The following is a 20,995-nucleotide window of genomic DNA, read 5'->3' as shown; positions in this document are numbered from 1 at the left end:
ATGTTGCAAGCCACTGCGTCAGCAATAATTGGCAAGTTTGTCAAACATGCTGAGCACAATTCTTATAAAAAATATTTCAAATTATAAAACAACAATAGAATCCCCCTCAATTTTTGATAACTGAAAATTATTTATATAAAATGAATACACGTACCTTCACATTTATCTTAAACGAAATATTAAATAAATTATATTTTTATAAAGATAAAAAGTCTTCCAACCTATTGTAGCCATTGCGTATTCTAATGTTCCTGAAGCGAGCAGTAAGATTCTAACAATCGTCAGACGTAGCTGAAACTTGCGCTCTGCCATGCTTTCACTTCAGATTTTAAACGTCCGCTCTCTACAATCGCTGAATCAATGTGCGCAATCAATTACGATACTAAGTCATAACATTAACATCGAAATCGTTACGCGCTTCGTCGAAAAATGACATTGGCTATGTTGCCAATATTGCCTGTTCCTAATTGGTATCTGAGTGCAGGATCAACGGGGTTCACATGGTGTGGACAGAATGTTAACACTTCATTTTTTATTTATCTCAAGTAATTGAAATACATTTGCAAAACTCTTTACGTCATGAAAGACCATTTGTATTGCAGTTTGTGCCGATATCTTAAGATTTAAGAATAAATCCTTGAATACGTCTGAAATCGGTGCCAAATGTTCACGTTGCGTGCAGCATATACATGAATGTTGTACACATCGAATTTTTGGCAAAGAAGACAGGCTTATTAAATTAAGTTAATCTGAACTATAGTTTCAATGGGTCAATATTTCCTCATCATGTGCATTTATTCATATTTAAATTGTTCATCCTAAAATACTTAATGTACTGAATTGCACGTCTATATTTTGTTACAGCACATGGTCTGTTGCAACACGCACGCTTTTCATGCATGGAACTTGTCAAACGACAGCAACTGTTTCGAACTCTTATAAAAACGCGTGTTTTTAGATGCGTACGAAGGGACTTTAATCAGCAAATGTTAACAAATTGCTATAAAAAAAACGAAATATACATTTACTGAAATTAAATTGCTACAGCGTAGATTCTTTAAAGGTAGTTGTTTTTCAATTGCTACCGCGTAGATTCTTTAAAGGTAGTTGTTTTTCAATTGCTACCCCGTAGATTCTTTAAAGGTAGTTATTTTTCAATTGCTACCGCGTAGATTCTTTAAAGGTAGTTGTTTTTCTATTTCTACCGAGTAGATTCTTTAAAGGTAGTTAATCGCCATAGAGATACAATTGCTGACCATTTGCTTTTAATTTTTCATAAGAAAATAGTGTTTACAGTTAAAAGGTGTGATGAGGATACCCGACATGTTGTTTAATGCACTGTATTAATGACCGTTGTATATTACTTAAATGGTAAAACTGTTATTATGTGTTAAACAATCTGCGGTAAACGCTTACTTTATTGACCGACGTCAATCAAAAATAATAGTCGCCAGTTAACCCCTTCCTCATAAGCATTCTCGGAACCGATTGGACGGCGAAAGTTTCGGTTTGGCAACTAGAAAGTAACCTGCGAATTACCCGTGACGCATCTTTGTCAAATTTACCTTGACTGCCCGGGTATTCGCCAACGAAATAATTTTGATCCAAATAGACCAGTGTATCGTATAAAGAAAACTTTGAACAGCAATACGCAGTCGCGAATTTTGAAATAAGATACACTTTTATTTAAGTATACGCATATTTAAGTAAACTACGAAACAAATATACGGACATGAACGGTAGTTAATAATAAAGTTCTAAAACAAATGTATATAGTTGCTGCATTATATTGTGGTACAAGAGGCTTAATACATGCGCATACAGTGTCGTCCCAGATAAGCATGTGCATTCATCAGGGGCTTTCCAGGGACGACACTTGCTGCCTAGGCTGGATTTTCGTTTAGAAGAGACTTCCGGTAAACGGAAAATTCCGTAAAAGCGGAACGTGTCATCCCTGATTAGCCTGCACAGCGGACTGAACAGGCTAATCAGGGATGACAATTTACAAACATGCATTTAGCCCCGTTTTCCCACAGCACGGCTCATATTTCAATAAAAACAAAAACAACAATCTTATGTTCTGCGTTTATTGGTTTGCTTGTCAAAGCTCAGCATGGTGTAGGCTAGTTTTGTTTGAAAGCTCTCGCACACTCATGTGTATGGTGGGATAGAATTGTCTAACGATAACAATATCGTGTTTTGCGACTTATGTTTTGTGATAACTGTTATGTTTTATTCAAAACGTTCGCGATGTCTTATGTGCCCACTTTTAGACGATGAGGTTGGGGGGCATATACAATTTCCTTAATTTATTCGTGCTGCCGTCCGTCGGATTTGTGTGCGAATGCGCGTGCGTACTTGTGCATGTTTCAATGTTTATTAAGTCCTTCCGCGTAAAGAACGTTGGAAAGAAATGTAAATTATACAAATTGCGTTGTCTTACAAAGTCCAATCTAGAACAGGGACCTATACAAACAATATAGGTCCCTGTCTAGAACAGTCAGTGGCGGATTAAGTATGTGGAGGCAAAAAGGCAGTGAAACTTTTGGGACCCAGACCCCAAGTCGGCCAGTGCATTGTTGATGTCATTCGTTTGAATTAGTCAAGGCTGGCAAGACTTACTATATATCTGTTTTACAGGTATAACATGTCAATAAGATACCGTAATGCCAATACGACGTTATAATTACAAGATGCACAATTCAAAACAAAACGAAACGGGTTTCCAAATAATAAATGATTGCCACTCGGTGAGACCATTTTATAGCTTACATCGGAACATAGCATTGTTATAAAATAATTGGCTTTGACAACTCATAAGATAAGTTGATAAACAGTATACGGTCTGCAATATCGAAATGTACATGTGAATGAGCATGTACATTTCGATATTGAAGATCGTACATTTGTATAGTGTTGTTGTTGTACCTGTATTTCACTGCAAACCACCGAGACTGCGATGGTCCATCGCGATCGCGGTAGTCCAGCGTGAGATCGATTTCACGATAACGCCCGCGCGCGCGAGTTTTTATCAAACATTTTTATCGAGACTAGAAACCGCAATTCGCCACAGCGACATCACAGTGTTCCACGCTGTATCGGGGTGAGATAGTAATCTGCAACGCTAGGCTGAATCACGGTGATGCGTGACAGAAGGCAGAAATCGCCCTAGATGTATGTAAAACAATTATTTCGTCACGGTCTCATCGGGCCCCTGTTTGTTGCGGCGCACATAAGCAGTTGCCTACTTTGCCTGATGGGTAATCCGGGACTGAGAACGGTCACTGTGATGCCTGATATACTCACATATCGTTCAGTTTTCAGAACTTGCTATTTACTACGAAGTTTCATTTTGATACCTCTTATCGATTCGGGATATTGCCTGGACAAATTATAAAGAGATCGACCACACTATCACGTTTAAATTTGATACCTCTTACCTTATAGTATTCTATTATAATCCGTATCATACTCATGCTTAATTTTAACAAGAGCACCGCCTTGCGGGTGCAGACCGCTCATCTATTTTCTTTTTAAAGGTGAAGGGACTCTCATTTTCAATCATAACGGAGGGAGGGGTGGAGTGAAGAGTGGGTGGGTGGGGGGGATTCTTGGGTGCGAAGTATGGACGGTATTTCAAACAAAAAATAATAAAAATAAATATTTGTGTTTTTTAACCGTTTCGAAAAAAAAAATGGGGGGTGGGGTGGGGGGGGGGGGTATAGTGTGAGGGTGTGGTGGTCATTTGTGAGATGATCTTAAAAAAAATTAAAAAAAATAAAAAAAAAAAAAAATTAGGGGAGCGGGGGAATTCGGGGGGGAGGGGGGTATTCTTGGGTGCGATGGTTGGACGGTATTTCAAACATAAAATAATAAAAATAAATATTTGTGTTTTTTAACCGTTTAAAAAAAAATGGGGGAGTGGGGTGGGGGGAGGGGTATAGTATAGTGTGAGGGTGTGGTGGTCATTTGTGAGATGATCTTAAAAAAAAATAAAAATTTGGGGGGGGGGGAATTCGGGGGGGGGGGGGGGGCGGTGGGGGGTATTCTTGGGTGTGATGGTTGGACGGTATTTCAAACATAAAATAATAAAAATAAATATTTGTGTTTTTTAACCGTTTCAAAAAAAAAATGGGGGGTGGGGTGGGGGGGGGGGGGTATAGCATAGTGTGAGGGTGTGGTGGTCATTTGTGAGATGATCTTAAAAAAAAAAAAAAAAAAAAAAAAAAAGGGGGGGGGGGGGATTCGGGGGGGGGGGGGGGGGGAGATTCGGGGGGGGGGTGTATAGTATAGTGTGAGGGTGTGGTGGTCATTTGTGAGATGATCCTAAAAAAAAATTTAGGGGGGGGGGGGGGGATTCGGGGGTGGGGGGGGGGTGGGGGGGTGGGGGGTATAGTATTGTGTGAGGGTGTGGTGGTCATTTGTGAGATGATCTTAAAAAAAAACAAAAAACAAAAATTAGGGGGAGGAATTCGGGGGTGGGGGTGGGGGGTGGGGGGGTATTCTTGGGTGCGATGGTTGGACGGTATTTCAAACATAAAATAATAAAAATAAATATTTGTGTTTTTTAACCGTTTCAAAAAAAACAATTTGGGGGGGTGGGGGGTATAATATAGTGTGAGGGTGTGGTGGTCATTTGTGAGATGATCTTAAAAAAAAAAAAATATAGGAGGGGGGATTGGGGGGAGTTATGCAACTGGTCCTTTTACTGTACCCTTATGATAGTTTGCGAGTGTTCCAAGTATGAAAGCAATATCTATGATAGTTTAGGGGTAAAGTGGCCCAAAACACAGAACTTAACAAAATTTTCAATTTTCTAAGTATAAAGGGCCCATAATTCCGTCCAAATGCCAGTCAGAGTTACATAACTTTGCCTGCACAGTCCCCTTATGATAGTTAATAAGTGTTGCAAGTATGAAAGCAATAGCTTTGATACTGTAGGAATAAAGTGGACCTAAACACAAAACTTAACCAAATTTTCAATTTTCTAAGTATAAAAAGGGCACATAATTCTGTCAAAATGCCAGTCAGAGTTACATTACTTTGCCTGCACAGTCCCCTTATGATAGTTAGTAAGTGTTGCAAGTATGAAAGCAATAGCTTTGATACTGTAGGAATAAAGTGGACCTAAACACAAAACTTAACCAAATTTTCAATTTTCTAAGTATAAAAAGGGCACATAATTCTGTCAAAATGCACGCCAGAGTTATCTAACTTTGCCTGCCCAGTCCCCTCATGATAGTAAGCAAGTGTACCAAGTTTGAATGCAATAGCATTGATACTTTCTGAGAAAAGTGGACCTAAACGCAAAACTTAACCGGACGCCGACGCAGACGCCAAGGTGATGACAATAGCTCATATTTTTTTTTCAAAAAATAGATGAGCTAAAAATGTCACATTAACAAAGTGGTTTCAAAAGGGGTGAGTTGTACATTTCGGAAAACTGTAATAAATCAAGGGTGTCATTACGGTTGAAAAAACTGAAATAGCACATGCATTTGTACAGTTAATTTCAATTTTATAGCAATTAACATAAATTTATGAAACAGCACATAAGAGAACTTTATTTCTTGTTTATTTCTATCAAGTGTGAAACAGTTTAACACTGGTAAAAGTAAAAACACAATTCAAACAGACAATACGTAACTGCAACATCAAGTTTTTTTTTTCAAAACTATCTAGATGTTTTACCATGGTTTCCTTTAAATAATATATTTAGGCACTATTATAGACAATACATGAACCTAGGAGTAAAAGTGACAAATTACTAACATGTAAATACAAAAGAAATGTATTACACCAATTTCGCTAGTTGAAAATTTAGTTTTAAATACATACATTGCATTGCCTAAACAAGTTAAAAAAGTTAAAATATACACAAATATAAATAGGTGATTGCATACATGTACAATATTGATTCAAGTGACAGCCAACTTCCATGGCTTAACCCATTTATGCCTAGTGAACTCTCCGATCCTTCTAAATTGGATTAATTCATTTCCAAAATAAGGGATATCTAGTATATTTATTTCTATATTAAGAATATTTCTTAAAGAAATTCCTTTAAGCAAACAGCACGGACCCTGATGAGACGCCGCATCATGCGGCGTCTCATCTTGGTCTACACTGTTTGCCAAGGCCTTTTTTGTAGACGCTAGGCATAAATGGGTTAAAATAAATCTAGTTTGTATATCTTCAACTACCGACCCAAACAAATCCACATAAAACACAATATTTCTTGCTATGTGTGATGATGAATGGCAAATTATGAATTGGTTGTTATATCTTTGTACTGATAACTTGTTATTTTGATATATTGTCATTTTTCTAATTTTTTTTATATAATCTATAAAATAACACTTTTCAAACACACAAAGTACAAGTATGCCCTGTTTTACAAAACCTCACTCAGGGAAAAAAAGGCTCAACCCTTTGCATGCTGGGTAATTTGTCTTCTGCTAAAATGTCGTCTGCTGAATTTCTAAAATAAGCATTTTCTTCATTTTTTTTCAAAGAATACTATCAGAATAGCAAACAGTTTGGATCCAGATGAGACGCCACGTTGTGTGGCGTCTCATCTGGATCCAAACTGTTTGCAAAGGCCTTTAAAATTCGGCTCCAGCGCTTTAAGGGTTAACACAATTGCATAAAGTGTCACCCCAGAAAAGCCTGCTCAGTCTGCACAGGCTAATCACGGACGACACGTTAAGCTTTTATTGTATATTTCAGTAACAGGAAGGGGGGGGCGGGGGATGGTTTGCGATGAGTCTATTGTGGTATGTCAGGTAAGTGTTGTTTTGTCAAAGTATCAATCAAATCTAATCATAAATAAAGAAGTTATGGCAATTTTAGCAAAATTTAAAAATTTGACCTTGAGAGTCAAGGTCTTTCAAAGGTCAAGGTAAAATTCAACTAGCCAGGTACAGTACCCTCATGATAGCATGAAAGTATTTAAAGTTGGAAAGCAATGGCCTTGATACTTTAGAAGTAAAGTGGATCTAAATACAAAATTTTACCATATATTCAAAGTTACTTAGTCAAAAAAGGGCCATAAGTCCGTAAAAATGACAAAAACATGGCTATTCCTATGGGGAGATGGTCATTACTGAATAGCCTGTGTGGATTGCACAGGCTTATCTGCAACAACACATTACGCACATGCATTAACACTTAATTTCCCACAGTAAAGCTAATATATATTTACTGGAGTCAATAAACGCATTGTACATTACAACACATTATGAACACATCTGCTATGTTTTACACATCGATGTATACCCAGTAGTTAATCGAGTTATTAAACATCTTTTTGAACACAACACTCGACCTAAATCTGGAATATATGTTCCTCTCTTAATTGTTTTTCAGGTTTCCTGGATAAACAAGTCCCTTATTTCAAGGACAAGAAAAAGCTCAAATGTCACGTTTTCTTTAATGTTCACACTCAATAAATGGCATCAACTTTAATTTGGGCCCATGTTCACCAACAAGTTCTTAGCCTTTGTTCTAGATTTAAAGAATATTATTAAATCTGTGATGTTTTAAATATATGTCAGTGCATCTTGACATTTAACACCTAAAATTGCATTATTCGTTATAAAGAAAAGCATACTTATGACATAAGCACCGTGGGTAGCCTCGATTCTTAATCGATAGTTAGATTTGTTGAGTCCGAGTACCAGTCTATTCTTTATTCTTAGGTCTAAGAACAGGTTGATGAATATGGCCCCATATCACGTTTTTTGAATGTGTATCCTTTATATCCACAAACAGGCTTTACCCTTTGCATGCTGGGAAATTTGTCGTCTGCTAAATTGTCATCTGCTGAAATTCTAAAATTAGCATTTTCTTCGATTTTTTTCAAAGAATACTATCAGAATAGCAAACAGTTTGGATCCTGATGAGACGCCACGTGGCGTGGCGTCTCATCTGGATCCAAACTGTTTGCAAAGGCCTTTAAAATTCGGTTCCCACACTGAAAGGGTTATATAAAATCCTCTAAAAACACAAACCTTGTTTTCTCATCTCTGTCAACTCAACAACAAAATCATGACATGGAAATAATGTTTTTTTAAAATTAAAACACATGTACAAATGTATATCTAAAAATGTTCTATAATAACATCCTCTCTCAACAACACAAGTTAATCCCTATTATGTTTATTCGATTAAATAAAAATCAACTCCCTATGAACTGCATTGGCAAAACAGCTTATTTCTTATGTTTATTCCATAAAAAACTTAGTAGGTTGATGTACAAATGTAAACAGAAAATCCTTCTAAACCATAAATGCAGTGTTTTAAGATGATTTGCTTTATAATAGTCAGGGGCCCTATTCACAAATACTTTCTAACATTTAAGAATTCAAACTTATTGTATACTCAACTCGCAGGCATACCAAATACCAGTATGTTACTGTAGATGAATTACATATACCTGCAAAACTCGATATTTCCAAATTCTTAAAACATATCAATTGCAAATTATTCTTTATTCTTAATCTAAAAGTCCTAAGAATTGCTCAAGTTGCTTAGTAAACTATGCCCCTCTCATCATAAAAAACAGGCTTAAAATGACTAGAATGAGACTATGGGATTTCTACGCAAATGAATACATCCGCTCAAGACTGGGCCGGTATTTTTCTTCTATGACTTTCCGCTTCAGTTTGTAGGCATCTGTAACCAGTCCGGTATCAGGCATCCAGATTTCTGTGCACAACTTCAGCTTGGCAGGAATTTCAAATTTCTCCAGTTTGGCTGTAACAGAAAACAAAACGTCTCCAATTTAGCTGAAGCATAAATTGTAAAGGTAAGAATTAGCAGAAACCAAAATTCTCCTGTTCACCTTAAAGCGACCTGTTCACGGTTTGGTAAATTGACAAAATTTAAAAAGAAAATGTTTCAGATTTGAAATTTTTTGTTGTAGTTATGTTATTTTCCAGGGAACTACAATACTGAACATTTATCATGCTCTAAAATATACAATATATGCATCTTTTGATGATTTTAACCTGAAAATTATAAAGCATTGAATAATTTGTAGAGTTCTGATGTTATCGTCATTTTTTGTGACACTACCTGGATTGCGTATATAAAGTATAAAATTCCATATACTTGTAATGTGTATCAGCACGGATGGTCAAGTGGTTTCAGCGTAGGACTTTTACTCAAAGGGTTAGTGGTTCTAGCCCAGGTTTGGATAACTTCTTTCTCTCTTTAATTTTGTTCTGGTTTTATACTCGGTCTTTTTAATTCTGATGTTTATATTTATCAATTTAAAGCTTCTTACGACAAATTTCAAAACATGCCAAAATAAGTGAACAAGTCCCTTTAATGAGAACAATTAACTTACAATAACAGTTTATGTGTGACGTCCTTTGTAACATATCCAGTTTCAGCTCAAAATTGAAATGTAAACAATTCAAGTGATGGAAATCAAAGCTCAAATGTTACTAGAATTTTCATTGGCCAATTTGGGCAAGAAAGCATTATCACTCTTATTTGCTTGTTTTTGCTTGTTTACTTATATGATGTTTTGCTTGTTTACTTATACAAAGCTCTAGTAAACTGTTTGATGGATAAAACCAAAGCTTTATGCCAAACAGAACAATAGGCCAGTTATTATTTTATACTTCAAATACTGTCAACGAATTCTTGATCTGTAAAAAGATGACAAGTTTAATTTATTTTTATATATTTAAAATCATTTATTGAAGTTCAATAGACTATCTTCAATAATTGTTATTTATTTTTTATCCAATTTTAAGCTTGTTTAAGTCATGAAAAGCACACTAAAAAAGCAGCTTGAAAGTCATACATCTCTGAGTTTCAAGGATCAATATTCTTTTTCAACAAGATCTACAGCCACATCAAAGCAATGAAGACTGTCTTACATTTCTGACCAAGACTGGCCAGTTCTTTCAAAACAGCTGCCTCCACTTTGTCATTGGAGCACAGTTCCTCAAAGGGCACATCTGTAAAAGTTAGGAACAACGTCAATGCTGTAAAAAATTGTATTTCATCGTTGTAACGTCTCGCTTAAATTGGAGTGGTTACTGTAATAATATAGTTAGCAGCTCACACGTGAGTCATTTCTCTTGATTTTTGTCTTGCACATTTCATTTAAAACCAAACATATTAAAAAGCTATACAATGACCACATATTTAAATTGTGACTCAATAGTCATTATGATCAGTGATTAAAAATAGCAAAACAAAAATCCCTCATCAGCCCAATTTTAGCAGCCACTTCCATGACCTCTTAGACAATCCGCACAACAAGAGAACACAAACACTGCACACAAACTCCTCAAATGAAAAGACTTTTACAAACCTTTCAGACCAAGTTTCGCAGCCAGTTCAGTGATGTTCTTGACATTGGGCACCACAAGAGCAATGCACGAGGACTGTGTGGGGTTGGCGTGCACACAGATCTGGTCTACCAGTGGCGACATCTTCAGTGCTGTCTCCACACGGCTCAGAGAGATGTACTCACCATGCTGAAGCTTCACAAGGTCCTTCTTGCGATCTGCAGCAATGAAATTATGCTTAATATAATACTAGATATGGACCGTGCTCTGTGAAAAGGGGGTTAAATGCATGTGTGTAAAGTGACGTCCCAGAATAGCATGTGAAGTTTGCACAGACAAATCCGGGAAGAAACTTTCCGCTTGTATGGTATTTTTCGTTAACTAAAACTGTCTCTAAGCAAAAATCCAGTTTAGGCGGAAAGTGTTGTCACTGATTGGCCTGTGCTGCCTGCATACGCTAATCTGTGACAACACTTTACACACATGCATTTATCCCCTATTTCACAGAGCACGGCCTATATAGATGTTTGGCATTAAAAAACTAGGCGTACATTACACATGGTTGCATGTTACAAATGGTAAAGTGCGGTATGCTTATTTTTATTTGTGCAAAAAACAAAATAATCCATTAAAGCGTAATATGTGGTCCTTGATTAGCACAGACTGATCTGGGACGACACTTGAAGCACATGCATTAAGCCCAGTTTTGTTCAAAACAAGGCAAACTTTCATCTCTTTTTACCAATCACTCTGAGACTGCCGTCTTGTTCAAACTGGCCAATGTCACCCGTACAGAAGTACTGGAGCCCGTCAATCACCGTGAAGTCAGCCTTGGTTTGCTCCGGGTTCTTGTAGTACCCCTGGACCACGTTACCTCCCCCTACCAGCACCTCGCCCCGGGGGAAGGGATGGTCACAGGTCAGGTAGTTACCTGCATTGTACAAGTTAGACTATTTATTGAAAAATATATTTTAATTGGGATGTTTCTTCAATTGTTTTGGTACATATATACACTTACTTAATTTTATTTATGTTTTATAGTGACAAGTAGATTGTTCATGATAAAAACATAATTTTTATTAGTTAGTGAATAAACTAACATAAGAGTGCTTGCTTTCTTTATTCAAGGACATATTTGTCATTTGTAAGGGCAGAATCTCTCCTTCGGGGTAGGGATGGACACAGGTCAAGTAGTTACCTGCCATAAATTTGTTGCAGAAAAGTGTTTAAGTCTTTACCTCTCAGATACACAATTTGCCACGTTTGTAATTATTCCATTAGAAAATCTAATTAAATTTAAGACCTTTCTTCCTAGATTCAACATGTTAAGGGCTTTATTTCCAATCCTAAGATACTGATGAGCAGAAAACAGCATAAAACCTGAACGCAGGCTGTTCTGATTTTATGCTGGTTGCAGATAGCCTTTTCACTTTGCTTCTGAGAGGGGAAGGGGTTAAGTAGACGAATTTGTACTGAAAAATTAGAAGAAATATTTCAAGTATAAAAGGAAATAAACCAAAAAAAGGAACATAAGAGTGCTTTGTTTCTCTATTCAAAGACAAATATCTGTCTTTTGTTAAATTTTGGCTACAGATAATCACAATGTTTATTTAACATAAAAGCATGCAAAGCGATGCACCGATTTGTTTCTAAATCTTTTTGGTTAAACTTCTTTTAACCATACACCTTCTATATAAAATCTATATAATGATGTAATAACACAAAAACATTATTACTTCCAAACAGTTTATACCAGACCATGCTATCTAAAAAAAAATAATAATAAAAAAACACACTTTATTTTGACCTCTGACCTCTTGATGTGAAGAGGTCACTCCCCCCCACCCCGGTCAAGACTAACTAGCATTCAAATACCAATATATAAATTCACATCAAAAAGCAAATGTTCAACATGATAACTAGCACCATGACAGCACATTGGGGGATTACAAATATTTTCTTACCATCAATATTTTGTTAAACTCAGAAGTTAAACACTGTTGAAAAATCAAAGTTCAATTCATGAATTTGATATAACCTCTAAAAAAACTGTTTTCTTTGAAATACATCACAACTTGCTTGTTAAAGAGAAATCACATTGAAGGCAATTATTTCAGGGTTACAATATATGTATACATATATACCTTGTGTCAAAGGATTACATCTAATGGTTGAATGCATAATATTATTGGCTGTATAACAATCTATCCAATAACTTTGGAACTCCAATAATAAGGTAGTGTATAATCACAATTTAATGTTTTAATGGATGTTTATTTGTGGTTATTAAAGGTACTTAAAATGTACATTGTGCCAGTTTGATTTCACAGCCCATGTGACCCTGACCTTTGACCTGTTGACCTCAAAATCAATAGGCTTCTTCTTTTTCACCAAAGTTACCATCATACCATATTTGGTTGTATGTCAAATTAATCTCTTGACCCCGTGCAGAAACGAATTGTCTATACACAGACAAATCTACCAACCGACGGACATGTGCAAAGAAATAAACCCCTGGTTTTTCGAAGGAGGGCACATACATATTTCCCAACAAAACTTAGTCTCAACACAAAGTTTTAAGTTAACAAGAGGGCCATGGTGGCCCTGTATCGCTCCACTGTTTTTTATGCGAAAAAAGCGTGCAATGCGCATGGGTTGAAATGTACTCAAGCATGTGACTTTTTCTTTCCTTGTATCCCTTGTCCCACTGGGCGCTTAAAGTTGGAAGGGTGAGCATTTCTATATATGGAAAACGTTACTACGGTGTTAACTAAACAGACTAAAAAGCCCGGGAATTGTCGCATAGGTCCTTTGCTTATAACGTAGGTACATTTATCTCTCCAAAAGATATTGTCATTCTTTCTATTTCACATATTTTTAGATGCTGAAGATCAAATCTACACATGTTCTACAAGATTAATGAAAGTTCCTTCATTCAATCATGAATCTTTTTCCAAAATTCCAAAAAGTGTTTGTAGGTTTAAAAGTTTCTGTTACTTATATTGTTCATGACATATGCAAAATACCTAATGATGTAGATCACCTGAACTTTACTTCATTCTTGACGCATTAGTGAGTGTAGCAGGATTGTTAACGTGGTGAAGAAATTGTTTATTGTACAAAGAAGATATTTGCCTGAGGAAACATAAAGTTACGAGTTTTTCAGGTTCATGAGGTGCCGAAAGGCAGTAGGAATCATAACTTTGTAGAGGTTGTTTGTTAAACAAAGTAAATGTTTATGAGACAAAAAATTGAATTATAATTCATCAAGATGTTGCGATCATGGCAACACTACTTGCATATGGCGTGAGGTTTAAAGAGATATCATGACAATTAGCTTGACCTAACTTTCCTTTACTTTTTCCATCTGACGTTGGTTACCTGTTATGTTTGTTTTTGAAAAATACTAGGATTGCCATATATTGAAATAAGGTATCTGACCTATTCTCTGATAGGTTGCTAATAATAGACTTAGCGGCAGTCATGTTATAAACAAGGGGATTGTTCACGGCATCGGTAGAACATACTTTTAATAGATACATCTTTTTTAAGTTGGATTCTCCTTACTTTTTTGCTACTGAATATTAAAATCACTTAATTTCAATGTAACAATTTGTTGTTAAGTTTATCTTTAACAAATATTTTTTTCAATCTGTTTATAAATCATAAAATGTCATTCAAAAAAAAATTGTGATAAATATAATAAAACAAGAATTTTGAGAATGTTAACATAAAAGAATAATACTAACCATTTGGTGAAAACAAACAAAATAATACATTTTTTTTAAATGTTATATACAAACAAGGTTAATGGACTACATATAAAAAACACACTTGAGTGTTCTTCTTGTGTTAATGATGTATTAAACTGAGTTAAATTAATATATTTAATTTGTTTACCTTTTAATATCTTGCATTTCACATCTTTAGTTCAATGCTATTTCAATTAACTGAACAGCGTGACAAACATAATAAAGCAGAATATGCATATGAATCTGATTATACACAGATCCACTATCATATAAATCAAATCCCGTTTGTCTATTTCCATGTTCGAAAGATCCTCTTCTAAATTGTTTTACTTTGCGAGTAGACTAATTCCAATTTGCAAACACAAAAACTGGTTTCCATGACACAAATTCACTGTGGACATTTCTAAACAAAACATGTGTTTCTTGTATCTAAAACGTAGTCTTTTTCTTTGACAAACAAATTTCATTATTCCTATCAAACTATATGATGTCAGTCGTTAATTCGATTGCTATTTGTCATTTCAATAATCTTAATTTTCGCTTCGCAACGGTGCCATTTGCATACAAAATACCTAACACATTTTAAGAAACCGATTTTAATTGGAAGATTGGGAAACGACAGCCAATTATATCGCTTGTTTTAAAAAAATGCTTAGGCAGAATCTACCAGTGTAAAATGCGGAGAGATTTCGCAGGCCGCGGATATATTAAGCGTATGTTCATTTTTGTGACCCCCGGGGCAGGGTTAAATTTGACCCCAGGGGCATAATTTGAACAAACTAAGTAGAGAACTATTAGATGTCACTACATACCGAAATTGGTAGCCCTAGGCCCTACGGTTATGGACAAGAAGATTTTTAAAGTTTGCACAAAATAGGCTTTATATAAGCATATGTTCAATTGTGTGACACCGGGGCAGGGTCAAATTTGACCCCAGGGGCATAATTTGAAGAAATTTGGTAGAAGACTATTAGATGTTTGTACATACCAAATTTGATAGCCCTAGGCCCAATGGTTATGGAGGAGAGATTTTGAAAGTTTTCACAAAATAGGCCTTATATAAGCAAATTTTCAATTTTGTGACCCCCGGGGCAGGGTCAAATTTGACCCCAGGGGCATAATTTGAACAAATTTGAAAGAGGTTGACCCCAGGAACATTCCTGAGAAATTTCATTAGAATTGGACCAGTAGTTTAGGAGAAGATGTATAAAGGAAAAGTTAACGCACGCACGCACGACGGACACAGGACCATGACATAAGCCCCGCTGGCCTCTGGCCAGTGGAGCTAAAAACTATTTATTTAAGCTTGATTGCATCAAAAGCCAAAGCTTATTGAAACTGTCTCAAGTGCGTTTCCTTGTGAAAACCACTACATGATGTCTTTTAAGGAAATCTAAAGAACGTTCCCACAATGTGGAGGGAAAATGTGACTACCCTGTCACTTGCCGGACACCACAAAAAGTTTGGTACCTTCTTCCCAGTCTCTCAAACGTATCTCGCAGCATGTCAATGGAGGCCCAACTCTGCCAGTACTCATGTCATCCACTGAAACATGGCAAGCAGATTTCAACTTGTCAATTTTATACCAACTATCCTAGATGTGTGCAAGGCTTTTGGCAATTTCATCTCAAACAGGGCGGGAACACAATTTTGTTGCGAAATTCTTTCCACTGAAAACTGAAATTCAACCACAATGCTTTTTATTTGTCAAAAGTTGTTCTATTTTTAATAATTTGCACTTTACAGAAAATTATCTGCAACAAAGCTAAACCATTAACTTTTCTGAACAGTAAGAAACACTTATAATACTTTAAACAAGATTGATTTTAAACTAAGTTTAGCTCTTTTTATATAAAAACAAATCTACAAAAAGCTTTTAATTACTTAAAGCATTTTAGTAACTTAATGCATACATGTTCATAAGCATCATGGCAGAGAGTTGTGGGATTGAAGATTAGTGAGGGCATAAATCAAAGTACTGACAGTACTGGTGTGACGATGCTTTTGAAGAGGATGGATATAAAAGCATCAATTTTAGTTTATCTACATCACCACAATTGTGTATGCGGGTACAAAATAATTGGGTACGAAGAAAAATTTGGGTACGGAAACAATTTGGGTAAGAAAAAAAATTTGGGGGTACGCGGAAGTAGTACCAGTGGGGAACTTGACCCATTCAGCGAAACTGGAAGGCGGGTTACATTCTCTATCAAATCTAAAAATAACTTCATTTGGGGTTTTCCCAGCTTCACAGCCTGGCAGTTTCGTGTCTGGTTCCTGTCTTGAACCTTTCTATAAATTTGAAAGAGGATGGAAACCAAGCTGCCTCTAACTTTATCAATGATAATCAGCCATGTATGCCGATTGAGAAAATTTAGCTAATTCAATTGGACTAGCTGGGTCTTTTACATAGGTCGCCACTTGTGTTAACTTTGGTATGATAACTTAGAGACGAGCTGCTTCACTGAAGCAGCATCGTCAAAAACTGTATTTCCGTGCCCGAAATTACCATGCCTGCCCCCCCCCCCCCTGAAAAAAAACAACACACCAAGCCTTTGTGTGCCTATACCAAGGCAGCAAAAGCAGATGTTGACAGTAAATGGGTAAACAAACTCTCAGAAAATACTCGCCATAAATAAAGGGATTGCATTTCAACACCAAGATGCATGATAAGGGTAGGGTGTAACTGTTCAGAGGTCAGTGCTCCAGATATGCCTAAATGGAAGGGCACAGTACGCTGCCACTACGTCCCAACCTTCACAATAGGCCCCAGCTATGCCCTTTTTTATATCTGCTTACATTAACCCGTTACCACTTAGATACATATTTTAACGCATTTGTAGTCCCTAAGAAAGTTATATTTAATGAAAAACCTTTCTTACTAGATTCACATTTTAAAGGCTTTATTTCCAACCCTCAGATACTGATGAGCAGCAAACAGCATAAAACCTGAACAGACTGCAAGTTACTGCACATTGCCGTTTTCACTTTGCTTCTGAGTTGGAAAGGGTTAATGTACAGCAAATTGTATTAGACGATATCATAAATTATCTAAATTTTCAAAGCGAAACAGTTATATTAATAATAGAAACATAAAGAAACAATGTTTTTTAATAAAATATATGAAGTATAAAATAAATACATGTTTTATTAAACATATGCATTATGGATAATACCACTTGCGATAAAGTGCCCTTTTGAGAAAAAGAGCACCCAACACTTTTCAATTTCTAGCTGAAGCACTGAGAGGGTATAGGGAAGGAAAAACTAGAGCTTTGTCACAGACGTGACAAATACCCCACATGCCGCATTGACACAGAATATCTTGCATGTTGTCTTCACATTAAACAGCGGACACCATGCTCAATGTTTAAAACGCACTTAATGACCCTGTGACCTAGTTTTTGACCCGGCATGGCCCATGTTCGAACTTTACCTACACATTATTTAGATACAACTTCTAACCAAGTGTGGTGAAGCTCAGATGAAAACTACTTGAATTAGAGAGCGGACACCATGCAGAATGTTTAAAACGCACAAAGTGACCCCGTGACCTAGTTTTTTAACCGGCATGACCCATATTCAAACTTGACCTAGACATCATCTAGATACAACATCTGACCAAGTGTGGTGAAGATCAGATGAAAACAACTTGAATTAGAGAGGGGACACTCAATACGGACCGACAAACAGACAGACAGACCGACCGACCCACAGACAAGCTCACTCCTATATACCCCCCTAAACTTCGTTTGTGGGGGTATACATGTAACAACAATTGCTGATAAAATTGTTTTCAATATTATATTAACTAAGCTTTAACTTCAAGAGCTGGATAGGAGATGAACTAAATGTAAAAATTTTTTTTATTCCATTAGGGAAAAACACATACCTTTTTGAATTGGGAATGGGTCTTTAAAAACCCCGAATTTAATCGAAAAAAAACACTGACAATCTCAGTGAATACTCACCGTCTGTGACGGTTCCCGCTCCGCATGTCTCTGTGAGGCCGTATCCCTGCAGGACCGGGCAACAGAAGCAGATGTTCATGAACCTTTGAGTTTTCTCCGAGAGGGGGGCACCCCCTGACAGCATCATACGCAGACGCCCACCCAACAGTAGCTGTATCTTGCTGAACAGGATTCTGAGGGTGGAGAAATAGACGGATAAACAAGAGAGATCTGAAGGTAAGGAAAATAGTAAGGAGAGGGAGAGAAATGTGATTGGAGCGTCAGTGGTAGGTGTGTGAAAAACAAGAGCAACGCATAACGGGTGCCAACGCTCGGCTGTGGGTGCACATTTGAATAAATGAAAGCTTGTCAATTTGTGTTGTTGTTGTTAGAGGTCACAGTGACCTTGACCATTGATCTTGTGACCCAAAAAGGGTGTGGTGTGTAGAACTCATCAAGGTGCAGCTACATACGGTATGAAGTTTCAAAGTTGTAGGTGGAAGCACTTTGATTTTAGAGCCAATGTTATGATTTTAGCATGACGACGGCGGACAGCGAGCTGGCTATGACAATACCTCGGGTTTCTCCGAAAACAGCCGAGCTAATTATATGGTGAGAAGTGATAGAAACAGGTGAGAGTGAAATTAGAGGATGAGGAAAGTGATATAGGTGAGGGAGAAAAATATGAGGGTGAGGAGAGTGATATAGGAAAATGAGGCAGAGAAGTATGAGGGTGAGGACAGCAAGATAGGAATGTGAGGGAGAGAAATTAGAGTGTGCGGGGATCAATTTAGCAAAGTGTGACAGAGAAGGTCAAGGTTGGGGGGGGGGGGGGGGTGGGTGAGAGGGTTCAGACAACAATATAGGAAGGTTAGGGAGAGAAAAAATAAGGGGGTAAGGATAAATATACGAGGTTGGGAGAGGTATGAGGGTAATCAAAGAATGTTGATGTAGAGAAAAATAACCCAAACTTACAAATGTATATGATAACTCAACACTTACTTGTTGAACAATGGGGTATCATAGCCTTTCTCCAGAGAGTTCCTTTTGTAGTCGTAGGCAAACTGGAAAAGGGCCCGACTGAACGGGCTCCCAGACTTGACCTTGTCCCACACACCCTTGTACAACCGGTCCATAATCACCTGAAATAGTTCAAAACAACCTGACACAGATCCAGTCAGCACCTGAACAGACTGTAACATCATATGAAACAGAGTCCATAATCATTTTACCAATGTTTGCTATTGCCTGAAAAAATGACAATTATCCCCTGACATGGAGTCCAATAGCGAAAATCACCAAAAACATTATTTTATCACCTTACATAGAATCCATAATCCCTGAAAATATTTAACCTCAATGATTTATCAAACTTTTTTCAGGCCCAAACCATGCACATATTTAACATATATATCTCTAAATACAAATGTGTGCATTGGACTTAACTCATAAACATGCAGATGTATTTCACAGTATCTCGAAACATCCAAACTGTGTATGTGTGTACATGCATATTAAAGCGACAATCCTAGACAATACGATGTAGCCGTCTGCACAGGCTAATCAGGGATGACACTTTCTGCTTTTATTGTATTTTCTGTTTAAAGATAGTCTCTTCTTAGCAAAAATCCAGTTTAGCAGAAAGTGTGGTCCTCAATTAGCACACAGACTGGACAGGCTAATAAGGGACGAAACTTTATGCGCATGCATTCAACCCCTTTTTCACAGAGAATGGCTCATATTTCACATCTTACAGGCCATGATAGTTAGCTGCAAAATCCTGAGCCTAGCAGGCCTTTTTGAAGAGTTTGCTTCAACCACAGCACTATTTAATGGGATTACTCAGGCTTTTTCTCACCATCTTGGAAATAGGACCATTACCAGCAAAATTGGGAATTGTATCATCAATTTTCTTTCAATTGTGAAAATAATTATTTTATAACTTTTAAATAATTATTATTAAACTAACACAAAACAGTAAACATAAATATATCAGTAAAATAAATATTACAACTCTGTATTTCTTAACTTAACAACTTTATTTTCAAACATCTTAAAAGTGAAACCATCAATTGGGAATTTCGGGACTGAATTTGGGGAAAAAAGATACTTTTGCATTTGGGAATATAGCAAAATTGCTACAAAATCAATAAAGAAATCCCTGATACTTAATTCTTTTAATACCTACATTTACAAACATAACTTAGTGATAAAGCAGCTAGGCTTCTTGAGTCTGAGATTTCTAAAATATTACTGCAAAATCATTATGATTAGTGCAACATTATTATTTTATTGATTTCGTGGGTTTTCTTATCCACCAATTAAACACAAACACATTGGAAAATTACAAGACGCAAATTCCTCATTGAAACAAAAAAAATTTAAATCCATGAGTTTACGTGGCCACAAAAGTCATATTTTGAAAAACAGCACAATTTAATGTCCAGAAATAACAAGAGGGCCTAAAAGGCCCAAAGTCGATCACCTAAAATTCAAAGGAACTGACCTGTTCTGTGCAGCCCAAAATGTCATTAGCACAATTGTTCTAACCAACTTTCATGAATAGTGAACACCCTGGTGGCCATGTTTTTCAACAGACCAGAACCAGTTTCATAAAGATTGGACAATAAATGTGACTTTTAAGAGTGTTAACAAGTTTTTATAATAGCCATATAAGGAAACATGCCCCGAATCCTGGTTGCCATGTTTTTCAACCAACTGAAACAATTTTTGAACTCATCCAAGGTATCATTGGGACAAATCTTCTGACAAAGTTTCATGAAGATCAGACCATAAATGTGGCCTCTAGAATGTTAACAATGTTTTACAATAGCCTTATAGCCATATAAGGAAAAATGCCCTGCCCCTTAGATGCCATTGATTTTCAACCAACCGGAGCTATTTTTCAAGTCATCTAAGATATCATTAGGATAAATCTTCTGACCAAGTTTCATGATGATTGGACAATAAATGTGGCCTCTAG

The 20,995-nt window shown here is 36.6% G+C and overlaps 1 protein-coding gene across 3 annotated transcripts in view; it reads right to left on the bottom strand.

The window, feature by feature from the left end:
• Positions 1-5,559: 5,559 nt before the first annotated feature.
• LOC127833395 (fatty acid CoA ligase Acsl3-like) overlaps positions 5,560-20,995 on the bottom strand; it is a 63,375-nt gene continuing 47,939 nt past the window's right edge. For all 3 annotated transcript variants that reach the window (XM_052358624.1, XM_052358625.1, XM_052358623.1), the window contains 7 exons: positions 19,015-19,154; positions 18,034-18,206; positions 15,533-15,607; positions 11,053-11,241; positions 10,334-10,528; positions 9,894-9,974; positions 5,560-8,757 (listed from right to left, as the gene is read on the bottom strand). In XM_052358624.1, coding sequence (XP_052214584.1) covers positions 8,600-8,757; positions 9,894-9,974; positions 10,334-10,528; positions 11,053-11,241; positions 15,533-15,607; positions 18,034-18,206; positions 19,015-19,154 — 1,011 coding nt within the window. In that variant the 3' untranslated portion in view covers positions 5,560-8,599. The remainder of the gene's footprint in view (positions 8,758-9,893; positions 9,975-10,333; positions 10,529-11,052; positions 11,242-15,532; positions 15,608-18,033; positions 18,207-19,014; positions 19,155-20,995) is intronic.

This window comes from Dreissena polymorpha, chromosome 6 (genome assembly GCF_020536995.1).
Source record: "Dreissena polymorpha isolate Duluth1 chromosome 6, UMN_Dpol_1.0, whole genome shotgun sequence".
NCBI lineage: Eukaryota > Metazoa > Mollusca > Bivalvia > Myida > Dreissenidae > Dreissena > Dreissena polymorpha.
Note: the sequence above shows the minus strand (reverse complement) of the source record. Positions and strands in the feature narration are given on the sequence as shown.